At 48.3% G+C, this 22,432-nt stretch overlaps 1 protein-coding gene across 2 annotated transcripts in view; it reads right to left on the bottom strand.

Moving 5' to 3' along the window:
- The window catches only part of DOCK1 (dedicator of cytokinesis 1), a 554,660-nt gene that overhangs the window by 37,635 nt on the left and 494,593 nt on the right, over window positions 1–22,432 (bottom strand). For both annotated transcript variants that reach the window (XM_027528650.1, XM_027528651.1), the window contains exons 39-43: window positions 10,831–10,920; window positions 9,734–9,838; window positions 3,500–3,641; window positions 3,318–3,396; window positions 1,688–1,772 (exon numbers count right to left, since the gene is read on the bottom strand). In XM_027528650.1, coding sequence (XP_027384451.1) covers window positions 1,688–1,772; window positions 3,318–3,396; window positions 3,500–3,641; window positions 9,734–9,838; window positions 10,831–10,920 — 501 coding nt within the window. The remainder of the gene's footprint in view (window positions 1–1,687; window positions 1,773–3,317; window positions 3,397–3,499; window positions 3,642–9,733; window positions 9,839–10,830; window positions 10,921–22,432) is intronic.

Here is a 22,432-nt window from a genome sequence, read left to right on the forward strand (position 1 = left end):
GAGGCTTAGCGCAGCTCCAGTGTCAGGAGCGCGGTTATTCTTAGCTCTGTCCCAACGGCTGCAGGCTCGTCGGCAATTTGCCTGACCTCCTTGTGTCTCTTCCTTCACAGTATGAAAAACCTACATGGCTGTGAGATGTGAGAGGCGTGAGGGAAATTCAAGGAGGGCCCGTACATTCTGCCTGGAGGATGCTACATCACGGATGGAGTTACTGCCGAGATGATCAGAGCAGAGATGTCCATAGAGCCCGGCCCTGGCCTGGGGGAATGGGAGTGGACCCGTCCCTCTCCCCATCACAGACGATGCCACAGTGAAACCCATCACCAAACAGGAGCAGGAAGCCACAGCAACCAAGAAAGAGGGGACGGACTGGTTTGAAACAACCAGTGTTGACACGGGGGCTGCCTTAGAATTTCCCGATTCCGAGCTCCTGGTTGACACACAGAGGAAGCTGGGCTGGGGAAGGAAAGGGCCTTTCAGGGGCTGTGGCTGGAGGCCCACAAGTGTGGCCCTGAGGACGGAGAGATCACAGGAAACAGGGAACATGGTGGAAGCTTTGCTGACTGCGCTCTGAGCCTCCCTTTGAGTCAGCAGATGCTAGTTCGTCTTTGCCCTCCTGCACCCCCAGATACCTGCAGGCAAGGTGCCTGCCAGGGGCCCTCAAAGCTAATGCTGCCTTGAAATGTGGGCCAATCTAGGGATTTCCAGAGGACGTTTTCAGGGCAGGAGGAGAGAGAAATAATAACATTTAAAACAAACAAACAATGTGTGATTTCATGCCTTTTCAAACTGGAATCCATTAAACTGGTTATGCATATATTTTATTTGTATTTATTTTTTAGTTATTTATTTATTTTTTAGGCTGCACTGTGCAGCATGCAGGATCTTAGTCCCCCGATCAGGGATGGAACCTCATGTCTCCTGCATTGGGGGTCCGGAGTTTTAACCACTGGACTTCCAGGGAAGTCCCTGTGCCTATATTTTTTTTTAAAGGCTGCAGTAACCTGTGTTAATATTTTCAGGTCTCTAATGCAGTGTTTTTAATAAGGCACAGACGTTTAGCAACGTGTGGAAACATGTGTGATTGACTGTCACATCTGGGAGATTGTACCTGGCATCCCGTGGGTGGAAGCTGAGGATGCAGTTAAACATCCCTCGAGGCTCAGGACGGCCTGCCCCGTGAGAACCACCAGGGCCTTTGCTCAGCTGCCCGGGAACACCCTGCTCCGGCATGTGGTGCCGGAGTGCAGTTCAGGCTGGGCACTGCAGAGTGAGTACAACCCTCCTCCAGGCTGTGTGCCCGAACAGCAGAAAACCACGTCAGCACACGGTGCCTCCGTGAACTTCTTTATAACAGAGACACCAGCACCTGCTCCAGGACTCACAGCCCAGAGGGAGGCTCAGGTATATGCGGCAGGGAGGCGAGTGTGCTCTGAGCACAGGAAGACTCTCAAAGTGCCAGTCACTTTCTAACAGCATCACAGGGACCTTGGTGACAGCGTCTGTGTAATGGTCATCATTGCACTGAATTTGGAGGGGTCGTATGTCAGGATCTCTGTGCATAACACACACGGGCATCAAACCCTGCACTGTGGGATCTCTGAGGATACGCTCTTTTTTTTTGACAGGCAGTTTTGTGAATGGTGGCATGAGGTTGGGGGGAGGGAGGCCATTTTTGCTTTTTTACCGCAAATTCGTTGTCTGGATTCTTCTCTCCCTTGCGGATCGGACGAGAATATTCAAATCGCTGGACCTCGTTGACTCTGTAGAAACTGTGCAGAGACAGGGAAATCATTAGCTATTTCACCGGAGAAGCAGCCGATTTGCTTTTAGCCCTGGGATCTGGTCTCCCTACACGTCACTGCATCCCTTAAACACCTCCAACCTTGACCTAGAGCAGTAGCTGGGCTGTTGCTTCCCACCAGCCTCACAGGAGAGACGTTGGCAGGTGGAAAAATTACCTTGGGTTCTTTGCCTTCTCTCTGTCCCTGCCAATGCTCAGGGGAGAAGAGATGCTGAGTAAGAGTGAAACGGGCAAAAACCGAGGAAAGGTGAGGCAAAGGAGAGAGGAAAAAAAAAAAAAAACTTTGTTCTTCATTCTTGTGTTTGTTATTTCAAAGTTTTAATTCATGTGTCAATAATCAATGTATTAAACAATTTACTAAGTTTATTAAACTTCTAAGAATGCATCTTGATTATGTTTTAAAGGTTTTGTCTATTTTAACTGCAGGTCTAGGAAGGCAGATTCTGCAACCACCAGGGGTGGCAGACACGGGTGGACAGCTTGCCTTTCTCCCATGGGGAGGAGGTGGGTTTCGCACACACCTCAGAGGCAGGCTGGGAGGCTTACTCATTCTCCTGCTCTGAAACACAGGTAGGCATTCCACACCAAAGGGAAATACAGGAGCGTGTCCACGGTTCACTATTACTTAATGCCTCTCTCTGAGAAAAACATGTTGCAAAACTTAAAAATCTAAGCCTCATGAAAGCGATCATTCCTCAATAAGTCGAGTCCTGGTTTATTATTTCCCATGTTTGCTGAAGAAAGGTTAAAGAAATCGTAGTGAATTTTGCAGAAGAACCCAACCCGCCAAACTGCAGGATGTAAAACAGCATATCCTGTGCATTATGCGGCCATCAAAGAAGTCACTTTTTTTCAGCAGAACAAGGATGAAGTAGAAAAAGAAACTCTTCACATCAAAGAGACGTCTAGGGTATGTGTTTCTACACTGCTGCTAAGTTAGGAGCAGTTCAATGCAGACACATACAGTCTCACTCAGATTCGGACACCTGGCCTGTGAGTTTGAAAACCCACCTCTGAGTCTCATGTTATGGAATCACCCTGCGGTAGAGGAGAAGGGTTTCTTCACCCGGCACCTGATTCTCCATCAGGAGCGTATGTCTGAATCCCTTTGCCTGCCTTCTGGGATCCAAACACTCAGGCTACCATGCAGGCACACAGACTCAGATCTCAGGCTGTGGGGTGGGGCCTGTGCCCTGGAGAAAAAGTCTAAGGGGGTCTCTCACCTGGTGGGTCAAAAGGAGACTGGAGTACCCCCTCCTTCCCCTGACTTTCCTTGTCTCAGTCCCAGGTAAGGGACGGCTTCCCACCCTCCCAGCCACACTTGTTAACAACATGTCCCTTCCCTACTTTGATGCTGAAGAAAATTAGCTTCCCCTGCTTTTCAAAGTAAACAGAGCATCTGAAAAGTTCATCAAAGGCTGACATGCATCCTTCTACAGGTGAAGTTATGAAGAAGAGATCTGTGTATGCCTTTTACCACCCTCCTGTTGGGTCAGGGAAATAGGTTGATTACCTTACAATCTGCTCTGACACGGGCCTGTGAAATTTAGGAGGCAGATCAAGTTTGGGCTTTACTGTGAAGCACTGAATATCTGAAGGTCAAAGGTTAAGGTCATCAACCCCACGTACACCCAACCATGTGAACCAACGGCTTGGCCATCATTTTCTATCCCACATGGTTGCCTGAAAGGATACATTGGCCGGGAGAGTTTTTAATGTCGTCGCCTGGTGGAGACGTTGTCTTCATCTTCTCAGCGTTTGGAAACTGAGTCAGTAGACGAGCTTCAAAATCCTCTCGACGTTCATACTCTTTCCCTCGATAAATGAACACTTTCCCCTGCAAACAATGACAAGCATTAAACAACACCCCAGGGACTGGGCCAGGAAAAGTGCACACATAAATGCACTGGTCTTCAGAGTGGGCTGGACAGTGTTTTAAGTGTCACTAAATCGAAGAACAGCTTGTAATTGCAGTGGTCTTACTAATCAAGAACTCAGGAACAGAAGACAGGTAAGTTGATACTGTTGAAGAAGCACTAAACACGCATTACTGAAGTCTAGCTACACATTTCAGCCTTAACAGCAGTAATCAATTGACAAAGTCATGAAAAACCAAATGAGCGATTAGCGCCCAAATCCTAGAGGGCAGGAAATGACCAGACAGGTTAAGGGCACCAGGGCCAATGGAGAACGGTGTCCACGTCTTCTCCTTGCTTCCAAATGGTGATTGTTTTTGTTGTTGTTCAGTCACTCAGTTGCGTCCAACTCTTTGTGACCCCGTGGACTGCAGCGTGCCAGGCTTCTGGTCCTTCACCATCTCCCGGAGCTTGCTCAAACTCATGTCCACTGTGTTGATGATGTCATCCAACCATCTCACCCTCTGTCGCCCCCTTCTCCTCCTGCTTTCAATCTTTCCCAGCATCAGAATCTTTTCCAATGAGTTGGCTCTTGGCATCAGGTGCACAAAATATTGGCGCTTCAGCTTCAGCATCAGTCCTTCTAATGAATATTCAGGGCTGATTTCCTTTAGGATGGACTGGTTGGATCTGTTTGTAGTCCAAGGGACTCTTAAGAGTCTTCTCCAGCACCACAATTCGAAAGCATCGATTCTTTGGCACTCAACCTTCTTTATGGTCCAACTCGCACATCCGTACATGACTACTGGAAAAACCAGTTTTGACTATATGGACCTCTGTTGGCAAGGTGATGTCCCTGCTTCTATAAGCAGTTTTCATTTTGCCAGAGAGAATTCAAGAGATCATGAAGTTAAGGTGGGGCCTTGGAGCCTGAGCATGACTTTCCAAGCTGACTCCTACAGGTCACTGCCAGGAGATGAGCAGAACCCAAGGGACAGGGGTCCAGACAAAGTAGAGAGGCCCATGGCTCCTGGTCCCTCTCCTGGTGCTGAGAGGCTCTCATACGAGCAGCTCTGAGGAGTTTCCCAGGTTTGGGGGCTCAAATGGCACCCAAGACCCTCTCGTGCCATCCCAAACGATAATGGACAAGGGGCGGCACCCTCTCCAGTCTGCTGACCGGAACCTGCCGTGCGAGAGCTCGTCTCAGTCTGACCCAGCAGCGGACCCGCCATGAACTGTGGACGTGCTTCTTCCCCAAGGTCGCTCAGCGAAGCTGGCTGGTCCTGAGCCCGTGGCACCCAGCACAGCACTGGAGCTGCACCTGGCCTTGCTCTGGGCTCTCTGCTGTTGTGAACAGTAAGGGGGTCACGGGTCGGTGTCACCCAGCTGGTTGGCAAGGTTCCTGCCTCCGCCCGGAGAGCCCGCAGCTGGGCCAAGTCTACTTCCTGTGTCATGACCTCAGGAAATAAATGCCCTTCCTTGACTTAATAAAAGCCAAAGGAAAAAAAAAAGTCCAGCGGGTGGTGGCTGGACTCCCCTCACTGAATGTTTGGAGCTGTCTTATGGATAATATTCCATCAACAAAAGACAGAGCAGAGCATGTAGCGATCTCCTCCCAAAGACTTGAGTTTTGTCCCTCTCCAAGGCCACATCTGTCACCTCTGTAAATTCTGAAGAGTCCATCTAGGGGTTGTTTCGGGTGATCGGGAAGCCCTCTTCTCCGCTCAGGCTGCCTCGTTGAGACCTGTCTGATGACACGGTCACTCTGTAAGTATGTCGGTAAGGAAAGTTCTGGTTCCAAGAAAAAACAGGTCTCTATACCTTCATGGATTCAACAGGTCTCCATACCATCACAGATTCAACATGGGTATTCTGAGCAGTAACTGAGTCACAAAAAAAGGTGTTAACGGGTAGCGCGATGCCACAGCTCCAGAAGGCTCCTGAATCTCCCCCTCCCCACCCATCTTGCCCCATCTGAGGGTGGTCTCAACATCACCAACTGCAACAAGGAAGGGATCACGAGCAGAAGCCACAGGGCCCGAGGAGCCAGAGGCTGGGGGCTCTTGGTTCTCCTCCCTGGACTTGGTTGTTGCTTCCATCAGGGATTGTTGGGCAAGAGGCTCCAGGCCGGCTGGTCAGGAGTTAGGGGCAGCCTTGTCATCTGCCCTGACCCTGGATGGACGCCAGTGTAGAGGAGGGGAGGAGGGACAGGGTGGGGAGGGGAGGGAGGGGAGGAAGGGGTGAGGGGGCGGGGGATGAGGGGGAAGAGAAGACAGACAGACCAACAGTTGGATCCTGCAGACTCAGCTCAAAGTCAAAATAAAATCTGTCTAATAAATTAAAAAAAAAAAAATAGAGCTCCTATGAGGCTCCATTTTTCCCCTTCCCTAGTCCAAAGTTATTCTGAGTCCTTTTAAATCACAAAAGAGGGAACAATTTAAAAATTGAATGCTTTTTTTCCCACTTTGTGCTTAGGTATGTCTTAACGCACCCATTACAAGAGAAAAATGTTCTCTTTTCTCTAAAAAAATAATTTCAAGTAGAAACCAAAGTAATACGTAGTCTTAATTAGAAATATAAATACACAGCATGAGCATCTTTTAAGGCTATAAAAAGGCAAACATTTCAGAAATTCAGGATGATTTAATGTATAACAGGCTAGTACAAAACTAGCATGCATTTATTAGGCTTTACACTCGAAGGGAGACATAATAATAAAAGTGTATATAAAGGCTTTAATAGAAAAACACTAGTGAGTTATAGATGGAAACACTAATAACATTTTCTAGAAACATCAATTACTTTGCATTCTGAAGTGGTCCCTTCAAGCCTGAAAGGAGGAGGGGAGTGTAGGTATAGTCAAAGATATTTATTCCTTGTAAGAACCATAAATATTAATATAAATGCAAAAAGCTCCACATGTGATCAGTTCTGAAAGAAACACAAAGGGGAGGGCCAGCGAGTCAGTCCTCCGAGGCTGTGCCCCCAGCGCCACCTGAAGCAGACAAATATCCTGCCCCCTTTCTTGGAATTGCCAATGTCATTGTCAGATCGACCCCGGATAGGTAGCCTGTGAAGTATAATAAATATATTGCTATAGCCCCACAAAACCAGCCAGGTGTGGCGGGAAAGCCAGCTCAATATTAATCAAGCCCTTTAAGCTAGTTATTCCTGCTTTGCATTGTCCTTTCGACGGGCAGGTGACCCAGTGTGGTCCTTGGAGCGTGGGTCTCGTGTGCCCTCCCAGGAAATCCCTGGCATCAGCTGGCTCGGGGACCGAGAGATGCTCAGCCCACAGGGTTGCCAGGACAGGACGCCGGGACAGAGCGTGGTGGCCTTAAATCCTAGCAGTATCCACAGAGGATAGCACACACCCCACGCCCAGCACCACCCAGCTCAGCGTGATGCAGGGCTTGTCTCTCCCTCTCAATCTTTCTTAGACACACACACAGAGGTGTATGTACAGATTCACACACCTTAATTAAAGCCTTATTAATTAAATTAATTAAAGATTGTCTTTTAACTTAATGTCGAAATCTTCCTTAATTCAGGGCTATAACCAAACATCCTTTATTCATTCTTTGGAAGGGAGGACTTTCTCCAGAATCTGAGTTTCTGATCAACCACTCTCTTTGGTGTTCATGGCCAGAGCTGCATGACCAAGACTTCGGGGTCAAGGAGAGACTGAAAGGTAGTGACAGGGACAGTCCAGATGCCCCTGGCACCCAGTCAGGACCCTCTGTGTATGGAACAACTGACAGGTCACCTCCTGGAGCACGTCAGTTCTGCAAGGGTCACCTGCTGACATTTCTATAAAGAATGACAGGTCTTCAGCAAGTAAGTCCCTTTTGCTGGTGGCAGTGTGAAGGGATGTCTTATACCCTCAGGGATGCCTGGGGGTTCGGAAACGCTGGGGCCAAAGAAACACACCTTTGAGGCTGGGAGAGTCTCCCAGCTGGATCTGCCTGCCCCAGACATCTGGGAGACCTGCCTGCCCCAGACAGGTGTGCCCTGGGTACAGTGCCTGCTTCCCTAAAACCAGAAGGATCATGCATGGGCTCCAAGGAAAACAGAAAACCAGGTGCCATTAAAAAAAAAAAAAGATCGAAGATTGTAAGAAATGACAGGCAGACATGGTCAATGGCATCCAAGAAAGAATTTTTGAGAAACTCTAAACAGTTATATTTGGAGAAGGCAATGGCACCCCACTCTATTACTCTTGCCTGGAAAATCCCATGGGCAGAGGAGCCTGGTAGGCTGCAGTCCATGGGGTCTTGAAGAGTCGGACATGACTGAGAAACTTCACTTTCACTTTTCACTTTCATGCATTGGAGAAGGAAATGGCAACCCACTCCAGTGTTCTTGCCTGGAGAATCCCAGGGACGGGAGAGCCTGGTAGGCTGCCGTCTATGGGATCGCAGAGTCGGACATGACTGAAGCGACTTAGCAGCAGCAGCAGCAAACAATTCTATTGGGCTATTTTTTTCTTCTTTTTTTTCTATTTGAGACACTGTTTCCATCCCTGGGTTGCAAAGATCCCCTAGAGATGGAAATGGCAACCCTCTCCAGCATTTTGGCCTGTGGAATCCCATGGACAGGGGCGTCTGGTGGGGCGGGGGGTGCGGGTCTACCATCCATGGGGTCACAGAGAGTCATACACAACTCAGTGACTAAGCCACCACCACCAAACAACTGTATTAGCAGGCTAGGCAGCATTTATTTACAAGATTTCTGGCCTAAAGATTATTGGGTGATTTGACTGATGATCATACTGTTTCTTCAGTCGTGTCAAAGAGAACATGCTTGTCTCAGGGATGGAGGGTGAGTCCGAGTTTCCAGCACTGGAAATTCATGGCCAGTTTCTCATATACTTTAAAATATGCATGCTTGGAAATTCCCTGGCGATCCAAGGGTTAGGGCTCTGTACTCTCACTGCTAAGGACCCAGGTTCGATTCCTGGTTGAGGATCCAAGATCCCACAAGCCACACAGCTAAAACAAGAAACAAAACTACATACGTTCAGAGCAGCATTATTCATGTTAACCCAGACAAAGTCTGCCAAGGACGAATGGATAAACAAAATGTGGTACATTGACATGAGGGGATATTACTCTTCCACGACAAGGAATGAAGTTTTGATACACACTACCTTGTGGATCAGCCTTGAAAGGTCTGTAGAATCAAGTAAATTCTGAGACAGAAAGTAAGGTCTGGGGTGGGTGGGGAGAAGAGAAGGGGAAATTATTGTTTACTGGGATTGGAGTTCCAGTTTCGGAAGATGAAAATAATCTGGAAATGGGTGGTGGGAACAGTTGTACAACAGGGTAAATATATTTAACGCCACTGAACTGTACACTTAAAGACAGTGAAGATGGTAACTTCCATGCTATGCATTGCTGTTCTTGAGTTGCTCAGTCGTGTCTGACTCTTTGTGACCCCATGGACTATAGCCCATCAGGCTCCTTTGTCCATGGGATTCTCCAGACAAGAATACTGGAATGGGTTGTCATTTCCTCCTCCAGGGGATCTTCCTAACCCAGGGATCGAGTCCATGTCTCCTACACTGGCAGGTGGATTCCTGACCACTGACCACCAGGGAGGCCTATGTTATGCATTTCTTACTATAATTTTTAAAATATACATAAATCTCTGACGAAGAGTTCTCTTTAGGAAAAGAGAGATGGAATGCTTATATTCAATGAAAAAACATTATCAGCCCCTCTCTGGCAACCTGAGGCAAGTACAGAGGTATGAAAACAATGCAGACTCGCTTCCCTGGTAGCTCAGTCGGTAAAGAATCTGCCTGCGGTGCAGGAGACCCGGGTTCGATCCCCGGGTCAGGAAGATCCCCTGGAAGAGGAAATGACAAACCACTCCAGTATCCTTGCCTGGAAAATCCCATGGACAGAGGAGCCTGGTGGGCTGCAGTCGTGGGTTGCAAAGAGTCGGACACGACTGAGCGACTTCACTGAGAGACGCACTTGAGAGGCAAACCAAATCCTTCCTTGGAAAGAGCAGGCGCTGGCTGCCCAGGGAGCAATGGTAACCCAGTCCAGACAGAGCCCAGAGTTACCCGGAGGAAGGTGGGGAATCCTTGTCCGTAGTAACCGACGGCAAAGTAGTCAGGCTTGGGACGTATCACCTTGACGATGTTTTCATAAAACTGAGCCTGTTTTTTCTGAAAAGAAGAGAAGAAACGCATTTCAGGTTTGAATGGAGTATCTGAGAATTTGTGTGTCTGGATTCTTCCAGCTTTGCCAATTCTAGGGGGTGGGAGGGGGAGAAGGTGGGGGAGCACTGATGCAGGCGCGGAATTTAATCTCACCGCTAAGCTATGACAGTACTTTTCATTCATCGCCCGGCATTCAGCAGGCGAATCTGACCAGAAAGCCAAATTCAGCAACCGGTTGTGATTTACAGGTGTTTTCATCACCAAAGAAGTGCCAGAGAGATGGCTTTTATCCTGATTCAATGTCTGGTCTTTAGTATTTTTAAAACATGGTATCGGTCAGATAATGGGATACATTAAAAAAGGATTTAAAAGGGGAGAGTTCTGTTCCACATTCATGGTACACATTAAAACATCATTAAGTCGATCTGCTGGATACAAAAATGATTCAGCAGAGAAAGCAGTAATTAGAAACTGGTAGGTTCTATGGAAGGACAAAGGGTTGGGCCACCCTCCATCAGTCCTTCATGGAGACGGGCTCAGAGTTGAAACCACTGGAGCCTCCTGGAGACCTCTGAGCATCCAGACCACTAGACACCTGGGCTCAGTGGTTTTCACACGCACATCCTTCAGAGGCATCTTCGAGTTTGATGACGAAAGCTCAGTGGGGAATGCTGCTGAGCCAGAATCAACCAGCAAAGAAATCAAAACTGTCCTCCTGGACAAATGAAGGAGAATCCCAATGTTAAAAGGAAAAGAGGGACTTTCCTGGCGGTCCAGTGGTGAGGACATGTCCATGCTTCCACTGCAGAGGGCATGAGTTCCAACCCTGGTCGGGGAACTAAGATCTTGAACGTCGCTCAGGGAGGCCAAAGAAATGAATATAAAATAAATGGCTGTTGCATTAAAAAAGAAGAAGAAGAAGAAGGGAAGGGAAAACTTTGAGAAGAACAAGTTGAGATTGCTTATTTTTTTTCAAAGAGAAGGAAAGGAAGACCTACCAGCAATTCGCTGAGCTGTTCATAATCAAACATTTCGTTCTCATACTGTTCTGCCAGCTCCTTGCCCAGGGCGATGGCCTCCTCCCACATCTGTGAGGGAAGAGAGAAAAACAGGGCAAGAGAAACGCAAACCTGAATCACGCGGTCAGAGAGGGAAACAGCAACAGCGCCGTTCACGATGCAACAAGCTGGAAACACGCCTGCTTAACCTGAAGACGCTGGAAAAATACAGATCTTTTCTACAGGCTCGTGTCCTCTGGCTTGGGCCTGGTTGGCCAGACCAGTCAGCTACTGGCTCATCAATCACACTGGCTGCTGCCCCTGGTCAGAGCAGCCAGCCGGCCGGTCCTGCCCCTCTGCAGGCCGGCCTCTGAAGCCCATCTGTCAGGGCAGCCGTGGAGCCCAGCAGGGAAACCGCAGGGCGAGTTTGAGAGCAGTGTTTGTGCAGAAACCGAGGACCAGATTTTGGTACTTTCCCAAATCATCCCACTTAAAAGAGCTCTGTGTCAGTGGTCAGAAGGACAAGGATCTATTTCAACTTGGATTTAAGGCTTGTAAGAATTTCATGTTATATGGGCAGATACCATTCAAAAAAGTAAGATCATGGCATCCAGTCCCATCACTTCATGGCAAATAGATGGGGAAACAATGAGAGATTTTATTTTGGGGGGCTCCAAAATCACTGCAGATGGTGACTGCAGCCATGAAATTAAAAGACACTTGCTCCTTGGAAGAACAGCTATGACCAACCTAGACAGCATATTAAAAAGCAGAGACATTACTTTGCCAACAAAGGTCCATCTACTCAAAGATATGGTTTTTCTAGTAGTCAGGTATGGATATGAGAGTTGGACTATAAAGAAAGCTGAGCTCTGAAGAATTGATGCTTCTGAACTGTGGTGTTGGAAAAGACTCTTGAGAGTCCCTTGGACTGCAAGGAGATCCAGCCAGTCCATCCTAAAGGAAATCAGTCTTGAATATTCATTGGAAGGACTGATGTTGAAGCTGAAACTCCAATACTTTGGCCACCTGATGAGAAGAACTGACTCATTTGAAAAGACCCTGATGCTGGGAAAGATTGAAGGTGGGAGGAGAAGGGGACGACAAAGGATGAGATGGTTGGATGGCATCACCGACTGGATGGACATGAGTTTGAGTAAACTCCAGGAATTGGTGATGGACAGGAAAGCCTGGCATGCTGCAGTCCCTGGGATCACAAAGAGTCGGACACGACTGAGCGACTGAACTGAACCGAACCTGCAAATGTAAAACCTGCCATCATTTTGAAAAGGAGAATTTTGAATGATAATAGTTTAAAAGTGGGTTTCCTAATCAGGTAACATTTATTAAAATGCTGATAAACTTTTGACACATGTAGACTAATTTATTGACACATGTGGTGAGCCTGAATTTCCCTTATTTGGGTGGGAGAAGGAAATAAAATACAGTGGTCTACTTGAGAACAGGAAAATTCAGAGGGACTGTCTCCTCCAGGAAGCCTTCCTGGATGCCACCCACCCTTCTCTGTACTATCACAAGGACCCAGGATTCCCCTCTTTCAAACCTTTGAGTATTAAAAATGACAACTACGGACTTAGAATTAGCAAAGCGTCAGACCACCTCACATACTGGGTCCCTAGACATGAACTGCCCACTTCTCCACTGGGAGTATCCCCATAAGTTAGTAGCACCAATCATGAAGGCAAGTCATTTCCAGCTTACTCTTTGTCCAGCAAGATGCCACCTGCATCGTCTCATTAAAGTGTCGCGTCAGGTGGGTGTTATTATTACACCTGTTTTGCAGATAAGGAAGCTGGGGGTTGGACAGGCAAGCTGCCTGCCCAAGGGCAGAAAGTGGGGTAGACTCATCATTTTCCAAAGTTCCTGCTCTCGATGACCATCTTAGTTGGAGCTGCTGTAACAAAATCCCACAAAACAGACACTATCCTCTCACAGTTCTGGAGGCTGGGAAGTTCAAGCTCAAGGTGCAGGCAGATTCGGGTCTTGGTGAGGGTTCTCCTGACTCTCAGACAGTCGCCTTCTCACTGCATGCTTGTATGGCCTTAAGCAAGATCTCCTTCCTCTCCTCAAAAGGGTACTAATCCCATCATGGGGGTCCCACCCTCATTATGACCCAATCTAAACATATCACATGGGTATATCATCACAGGGGGCAGGAGGTCAGGGTTGTTCAACATATGACTTTTGCAGGAATGCAAGCATTCAGCCCGTAACAATGACCATCCGCCAGCCCTTCCAGCTGCCCTCCACCCCCTCCTCCTGGAATAGGTTTTCAAGGATGCTAAGCTAGTCCTTAACTCCAGGCTTTCACTCGGAACACAGGGAGCTGGTCCCACACCTGGCGTACCCTTGGCGCTGAATCCTCACCTGCCTGCCAGTCTTTGCCTTTTCTTGGCAGAACCACCCAGTCGAGGGCCTTACTTATTACTGAATCACCCAATAGACTTAAAATACTCTTTACACAGCTGCTGCTTAAAGACACCATCTGCTATTTTTGATGAGAAAAAAGCTATTCCGAAATTGTATTTTAATACTTTGAAAGACATCATAAAGATAAGCTCAAAGGAGAGAAAGATTTCAGAGATAGGACCAGCAGCTAGGAGAGAGAGAAAGTGGCTGAGATGCTCTTTGGAGGACCACATGCTTCTCTCCCCAGGAAGCCTCTCCTGGCTCCTCCATCCTGCCGAAGCTCTCACCCTCCGAATGTCTGCACCCTCTGAATGTCTCCAGCTGCTGCTCCAGCGAGCTCAGGTCCTTTGCCAGAGTCCCAGCCTCCGTCTCTCAGAAGAGGGAGCTTCTCCACTTTTTATGTTTCTTTTAAGCTCCAGTGACCAATTCCTCCCTCAGTACATTTCCATTTCAAAGAAATCATTACCTCTAGTTGAAGTTCTCACTCAGTGGCGAATACACCACTCCCTTAGCTGCCTACAGTCTTAGGGCTTCTAATTCACTGCTTAATCTGTTTCTAGACAGAGGAGCTGCTTTAGATACCTAGCAAAAGTAATTGTTTTTTTAAAGAAATACAAGTGGAAAAAGAGAACGTTGCTCAGTCATGTCTGGCTCTTTGCAACCCACGGACTGTAACCCGCCAGGCTCCTCTGTCCATGGAATTTTCCAGGAAAGAGTCCTGGAGTGGTTGCCATTCCCTTCTCCAGGGTATCTTCTCAACCCAAGGGTCAAACCCACGCCTCCTGCATTGCAGACAGATTCTTTCCCATCTGAGCCACGCAGCACAGATGCAAGTCTTGAGTAAATATCCAACTCACTCAGGGGTCACATGGTTGTGCTCTTTGTCAGATTTTCTATAAACGTATATTCCTCTTCCCCACCCCTGCTTGTTTTAAAGCCTCCTGCGTTAAGGTGATCTGCTTCTACTTTTACTTGGCTAGGGCTCCACAGAGTGTGGGTCATTCATATTTCCCATGTGAATACCTTGGAAAATATTTCTGTGCCAGAGAGAAAACAGATTTCATATAACGGAGATTTAGATTATCTTGGTAGAAGAGTCGCTTTAACCTGTGTGATTGAACATCCTGCCCAGGCCCTGTTCTTAGACGTGCCATAGGTCGATGAGGGTCACCACGGCCGCAAATGAAAAAAGCATCCTATCAGTGCTCAGCTTCGTGTTCTGATTTGAAGTCTGGAATCCGTTTCATAGTGTCCTTGGCCTTGCAACGTGGAGCACACCCTCCCCACTCCCCGTTTTCATCAGATGACCTCTGGCTATATTCTCTTGAGATGATCACCTTTTACTTCGGAACCTCTCCAAGTTTCATTTCTGCAAGTTTCATGAACAGAAAATCCTTTTTCTCCCTGATGAAACTTATTCATTAGAACTGGCCACAGAGAGCATATTGGCAGTTGCTTTGACCAAACTGTGAGGTTGACGAGTGACCAGTTGGGCAGGGAGACAACACTGATCTCACCGGGTCAGGGAGTAGCAACAGGTTCAAGGTGAGATGGCAGCCTGCACAACAGCCCCCTTAAGGAAAGTACAGCCTGGCCATGACCCACGAGGATACTGATGGGCAGCTCTGAGCGAAATCACTAACTAGCTGTGAGCCAATCACCAGTCAAGACGTTTCATGGGATGCTTGAATTTCAGTCACTCTAAAACTCACCTAGTTTTCTGGGTGGTTGTTGGGAAACGAATCATATTCTAGCACCTTCTAATTTTCCAGGGTCCTGCACAGGTCTCTGACATGTAAAGGGATGTAGATTCAACACTGTGGGATTCCAGAGAACTAGTTTAGGGTCATCAGCAGCGAGGGGGCCAGGGTGGCCCGGAAGTAGCCTTCCATCCTGGTGATTGAGGGCTTCACTGCAGGAGTGACTGAGTGAGCATCTCTTCCCAGTCCCCCGAGGGTGAGGGGCTGGAGTCCTCGGGAAAGATGTGTCTCCATGGCGGCTCTGAGGCGTGTGGTCCAGCAGGGAGAGGGTCCTGCAAGTCCTCTCCTTTACAGAATGGAGACGCCTTGTGGGCTCCTCCCCTCTCTCTCAGCCTCTCCTTCTCTCCCTGAGCCACGCCCCATCCTGGGTCTTCTGCTGGTCTCCCTTGGTTTCCACTGATCTGAGCAAAGGCTGGACACTTTCTGAAGACGTTTCTGAGGTCCAGCATCACCACCCCCACCCCTGCAATGGAGCCTTCACTGTGGACTACTCCAAAGCTGCCTGGTTTCACTTAATGACACCACGCTCTCTGACAGCACACACATCACTGCACCAGCCGCCTGAGAAAGGTGGCTGGATGGGCTGCCTGCCCTCCAGTAGGGCAGGACACACAGCGGGATCTGGGACTCGGGCCAGACTTAAGAAACCTTGATGGGAGGCTTCTCACACTGACTCGAAGATGAATCCTGCCTTCTGGGACTGTCACGTACTCAGGAATTACTGCTCCTCAAAAGCATGTTCCTCTTTGCCCCACAGCAAGTCTTTATTAATCTAAATGGAAAATGATTTGCTCAGTTTTAATGCCCCTGGGAGGAAAATAGGAAACGAACAGTTTGTTTTTTTTTTTAAAAACAAAGAGATTTTTTGCCCTTTTCTTTAATAAAGGACCTTCGTAGTTCTGCAAGCCCTTAGAAAGCCTAAACCAGGCACTGAAAGAGATAGTTGCATTTTGCTTGGTGGTTTGCTCAGGAGAATGGACCCACTCTGCCACTCACCGCTCACTCTGCAGTAATTACTGGGCACCTGTGACGGGGGTGGGTTCAGAGAGCATAAGGAGGGGTACAGACAGTTCTTGGAGGAGGATTTGAGGAAGAAAAGAAACAGGCAGTAGCTGGAGAGGGCAGTTAGAATGATAGAGAACTTTTTTAAAAGATGGGGAAATAATAGCATGGTTGTAGGCGAGTATGTGGGCTTCCGAGGTGGCGCTAGTGGTAAAGAACCTGCCAGCCAATGCAGGAGACGTGGGTTTGATCCCTGGGTCAGGAAGATCCCCTGGAGGAGGGCATGGCAAGCCACTCCAGTATTCTTGCCTGGAGAATCTCACGGGTGGAGGACTTTGGTGGGCTACAGTCCATAGAGTTGCAAAGAGTCAGACACAACTGAAGCAACTTAGCAGGCGAGTATGTATTAACCAGTAGGGAGGAAAACAGTGCGGCCAGTGGGAAGAAGACAGATGGGCCAAGTGATGTCCTGGATGGGCCTGGGGGTCTGGGGCCTGGGGGGTGGGAGCAGCCTTGGACAGGAGCACAGACAGCCGTTCCTGGACTGGAGGGACTGATACAGACCCACGGCCAAGAGTGTGACCGGCTGAGTGGAGGCCAGAGATGTCCCACACAGCCTGGGGACCGCCAGCTAGAAAATCAATGACTTTGACCAAGAATTCCCACGTAAAGGAGAGGAGCCGAAACACTCAGAGCTGCCGGAGCTGCCTGGAAGGGAGTCAGACCTCCCCGGACTGATTGGAAGTTGCTCCCCTGTCAGCTCTGCAGCCACGGGAGGCTTGTGCTCAGGCCTCTGAGCCGTGCTGGGTACCCAGCTCCTCCGGGCATGCACACATCTGACACTGACCCCATATGAGAGACTCTGTGCAATCAGCTGACTTCAAGCCTCTGGAGCTGTCTCCTGCCTCTCCTAGTCCCCACTGCCCCCACATCCCGTGCCTGGACCCCTGCCCCAGCCCACACCCACCGGGCTTCTGCCACTGTGAGCCCAAATCACTCCCTGAAAGGGGGACAGTAAAGGCAACCTTGCTTATGTGCATAAAATCTCACTGGCTCCTTGGGTCTATGTGCGTGCATGCTTAGTCGCTTCAGTCATGTCCAGCTCTCTGCGACCCTGTGGACTATAGCCTGCCAGGCTCCTCTGTCCGTGGAGTTCTCCAGGCAAGAAAAGTGGAGTGGTTGCCATGCCCTTCTCCCACAGATCTTCCCGGCCCAGTGACTGAACCCGTGTCTTTTACGTCTCCCGCGTTGGCAGGCGGGCTCTTTACCACTAGTGTCACCTGGGAAGCCCGCTTCGTGACTATGGAGTAAGTCAAATCTTTAGGAGACATGCAAGGCCGTGGACAGACTGGCTCCCAAGTTCTCTGCATCTGTGTCTCCCAGGACCCCCTCCTCACCCCGCTGATAGACAGACTGGCTTCAGAAGCCCTGGCCTGGATCAATATGGTTCCCACTCTTTGGAATCCCTGCCCATCCCCCACTCTTCAGAATCCCAGCTCCTCCCAGCTATCACCTTGCAAGCTTCATCTCTTTCTCCAAGACCCAACTTGTGATGTGTGCTAAGTAGCTTCAGTCATGTCTGACTGCCAGGCTTCTCTGTCCATGGGGTTCTCCAGGCAAGAATACTGGAGTGGGTTGTCATACCCTCCTCCAGGAGGTCTTTCCAACCCAGGAATCGAATCTGCGTCTCCTGTGACTCCTGCATTGTAGGTGGATTATTTACCACTGGGCCACCAGGGAAGCTCAAGACATGGTTTACAAGTCACCTTCTAATGAAGTCTGCCCTTTCTCCTCAGGAGGGCGAATCACTCCCATACCTGTTAGGTTGGTAGACTCTGAACCCGCAGTGCAACAGTCAGAGGGCGGGTTTTGCTATTTGCCTGCTCATCCACTAGCCTTGGTTCTAGACTTCTCAGCTCGAGGCAGGCCTTTGGCCTCCCCAAGTTCAGGCAGGCAGGTGGCACCTGGCACCCAGGAGACTGGGTTGCAGAAACACAAGTGAGGGGTCGTGCAGGGTGGGGAGATGGGGGGAGCAGGGTTGATACCAAGTCCAAACTTCGATTTTCTCTGTGCTGATCACAAACGGTTCTTTTCTGGGAGCCCAGTCATAATTAACACACGATCTCTATGCTCACTCCAGCCAGATTCTTGCTAATTGAACAGATTCTGGCAAATATCAGGATTTCCAAAAATTCTGGAAATGCTGAGACTATACCAAGAAAGAGGGTGATGGGATGCTCGTACCTGTAATTCCTCTGACTGACAACTGTGCTTTCAAAAAGGAAACTCAGAGGGTGAGAAAATGTCAGCCCCAATACTCAGAAAAGCAACCCAGCCATTTCACTAAAAGTGGAAACTTGCTTCCAAACCCCTATTTTTAGTTCACGGGATGATGTAGGATGCCGCCTTTTTTTTTTTTTTTTTTTTGACTTGGGCACAAGGCAAAGTGCAAACTTCGTCAAGGCGAGGTTATTTTAAGGGAAGAGAAGACAGAGCTCCAGTCGAAAATAGTCCCAGAGCTTCAGACACCACGTGGGCCGTCAGCCACGAGCCCCCTTTGCCAATGCCAGGCTGGTTCCCGGTTTTTGAGGTGGTGAACATCAGGTTCACCGCCTCCCTCACTCTGACTCCATTTCCCTGAGAGCAGGGCTTCTATTTTCAACGCGCCCTCCATAGAGAAGCCTGGTAATTTTCAGTGAAGTACTTGGATTAAGAGCTTTATTGAAAATTACTAGGCCTCAACCACACACAATAGGACAGACAACTCAGAGCATCTTCGGAACAGAACGCTCAAATGCCGCGATAATATCTGGTGGCGGGCTTTCTGGAGGGGCTCAAACGGGTGGTGAAACGAGAACAGAAAAGGAGTGAGGGCTAATTATCAGCCCGGGAAGGAATAAGGGCAGAAGAATGAAACGGAAAACAAATGGAAATGACATTTCTTTCTTTTTTTTTTTTTGGTGAGAAAGAAAAAGATGAAAAGACCAAGAGCTGGGCTGAAGGACATTCAAAACTTTTAAACGATGGAAAAGCAAAAATAAAAGAGTGATTTTTGTGCAGAAGAAATACAGAAAGATAACAGAGCCTAATTCAAAAGCTGGAGGGTCCAATATAATGGAGCAGAAAATCCATTCAGCGTTGCTGCTTTCTGAGCACAGAGCTGGGGAGACTTTGAATATAATCCGACCCCAGTCCTGTGCTGGTGCCCTGGACTTTCCCCGCAGATGCTGGTGTCCGATGTCTGAGAGGTCCGACGGGCACCAGCTCCTTTAAGGGCCTGTGAGCACAGTTCCCAGGACACAAATCTGCACTGGATTCTGTAAATCCCTCCTCCCCCTAGGAAGCTGAATGTTGAAAACAGTCACTGAAAATGAGCTCTAGGATGAGTAAGGTTCCCCCCTACTAAGGACAGAGTGAAGGTTTCCTTAACCACCTAAGGGGACAGCCTGTATCAATGGCACGATGCCCCAGTCACAGCTTTGCCAGGTTCAGATACCATTTATTCTACAATCGCATGGTCCCCAGCCATTTCTAGGCTTCAAGTTCAACTGTAGTATGAAGGCCTCTCGCCTGAATTATTGTTTTTTGCAGCTGCTAAGTTGTGTCCAACTTTTTTGCAACCCCATGGACTGTAGCCCACCAGGCTCCTCTGTCCATGGGATTTTCCAGGCAGGAATACTGGAGTGGGTTGCCATTTCCTTCTCCAGGGGATCTTCCTGACCCAGGGATGGAACCTACGTCTCCTGAATTGGCAGATTCTTTAACCACTGAGCTGAATATATGGTTTTAAACCAGAATTGCAATTTTAACAGGTGTAAAATCAAACCAAAGAAATTCTTGTGTTTTCAGTATAATGCAGGAGAAAATTCAAATGTGGCTCTTGAATCAGCAATGAAGTCAATGTCTATTTCTTTTAGATTTATTTCAGTTTTTCAAATATTCATTTAGGGTAAGGACTATATCTCAACAGGCACGTGAGCAATGCCGCTGCCAGTGAGGACCCCAAGCGGAGGGGCAGGCAAGCATCGATTTTCCAACAGTCCGTGGATGGAAGCACTAGCAGAAACCGTCCCCAACAGTAGCAAAGTCTGGCTCAGGGCAGCACCATCCAACGGAACATCGGCCAAGACACACACGCAGTTTTAGATTTTCTAGTAGCCACATTTTAAAAAGTGGCCTTCATTTTAGTAATATTCACTATAGCTGGAATATTGCCATTTCAACACGTAATCAAAAACACAAAATTCATGAGATATTTGACAGGCTGCCGTAACAAAGTACTCAGGTGGCGTGTGTGGTAAAGAACCCGCCTGCCAGTGCAGGAGATGTCAGAGACGTGGATTCAATCCCTGGGTCGGAAAGATCCCCTGCAGGAGGGGATGGCAACCCACTCCAGTATTCTTGCATGGAGAATTCCATGGACACAGGAGCCTGGTGGGCTACGGCCCATAGATTTGCAGCAAAGAGTAGGACACGACTTAGCACATACTCATACACACACACACATACACACACGATAAAGATCGGGTGCCTTAAACATATTATTTCCTTCCTGTTATGGAGCCTAGAAACCGAAATCAAGTTGTCAGAAGGCTGGTTTCCTCTGAAGCCTCTCTCCTCAGCTTGTAAAGCAAATCCTCAGCCGTATTCTCACAGGGTCCTTGCTCGGTGTGTCTGTGTCCAGATCGCCTCTTCTATAAGGAGATCAGCCATCCTGGGATCAGAACCCACCTCCAACACAGTCATATTCTGAGGTAGGAAGGTCAGGGCTCCTGCACATGAATTTCCATGGGACACAGTTCAGCTCCTAACAGCATCCTTTTCTCATGCTGAGCCTTAGGATCCAGTGCATGTTGCATATTTCAAGTGTTAATGGCTGCTTGGCGCCCGTGACTCTCAGAGCTGACAGCTCAGGTCAGGGTCCCTCCCCCATTGTAGGAGAGCTGGCTCCCTGGGGCGCCTCGGCCGGGAGGGTCCCTTCCTTCCAGTTTCTGTGGGTTGAATCACTTGCCACCTATTACCCATTTTGAGATATTTTTCCCCCAAGAATCGGCAGATAAATGGATAAGGAAGATGTGGCATGTAAACCCAATGGAATAGTGCTCAGCCATAAAAAAAGGATGAAATAACGCCCTCTGCAGCAACATGGATGGTCCCAGAGATGATCATGCTAAGTGAAGTCAGATAAGGACAAATGTCATATGATATCACTTATATGGTGGAATCTAAAATATGTTACAAATGAACTTATTTACACAACAGAAACAGACGCACAGACATAGAAAACAAAGTTATGTTTACCAAAGGGGATGGGAGGGGTTGAGAACAGATAAATTAGGAGTTTGGGACTGACAGATACACACCATTATATATCTAGTACATAACCAATCACTCCAGTACTTTTGCCTGGAAAGTCCCATGGACGGAGGAGCCTGGTGGGCCGCAGTCCATGGGGTCGCTAGAGTCGGACACGACTGAGTGACTGCACTTTCACTTTTCACTTTCATGCATTGGAGAAAGAAATGGCAACCCACTCCAGTGTTCTTGCCTGGAGAATCCCAGGGACGGGGAAGCCTGGTGGGCTGCCGTCTATGGGGTCGCACAGAGTCGGACACGACTGAATCGACTTAGCAGCAGCAGCAGCAGCAGCAGCAGATAACCAACAGAGACCTACTGTACAGCACAGAAAGCTCTACGAAGTATTTTGTAATAGCCTAAATTGTAAAAGAATCTAAAAAAGAATATGTGTGTGTGTGTGTGTGTGTAACTGAATCGCTTTGCTTAACCTGAAACTAACTCAACATTGCAAATTATCTGTATTTCAATAAAAATGTTAAAAAAAAAAAAAAAGAATTTCAGTCTGGATGTGCAGAACAGAAACGTAGGCATCCAGTCCTTCCCGATGTCAAGTTCTTCATCTGTAGCAATGACCTCAGCCACTGTCTTATTCCAGAAAAGTCATGGAGGGTGTTATTTCTCAAATCATCACATATACCCATACCTGGCAGGTATAATACGACCATGTCTTGCTCTTATTTCTTAAATGAATGTGTCTGGCAGGAAATGCTGAACTTTATCTTCTGCTGTGACCTCCCGTTGCCCAGACTTCTTGCCTGCTGGGATTTCGGGCATCGTGGCCACTGGTTCTCTGGTGCTCCTTTTCCCTCACCGCCCAGCCGGGACATGTTGTTCCCAACCCCTCCCTAACCCGAGAAAGAAACTCCATATGGAGGAACTGGGCTCAAGGCCCATTACCAGGTTCTGAAGATTGCTCTGTTTTCACATGTCCAGTTGCGGGAAGTGTGCAATTGAGGGATTAGAGTGAATGCTGCCTTTTCTGGAACATACACATACTTAGGTAATTTCCCTGTGCCTTGAGAGCCCTTGGTTAGAACCCCGGCTCACCCGTC

Source organism: Bos indicus x Bos taurus, chromosome 26, assembly GCF_003369695.1.
Source record: "Bos indicus x Bos taurus breed Angus x Brahman F1 hybrid chromosome 26, Bos_hybrid_MaternalHap_v2.0, whole genome shotgun sequence".
NCBI lineage: Eukaryota > Metazoa > Chordata > Mammalia > Artiodactyla > Bovidae > Bos > Bos indicus x Bos taurus.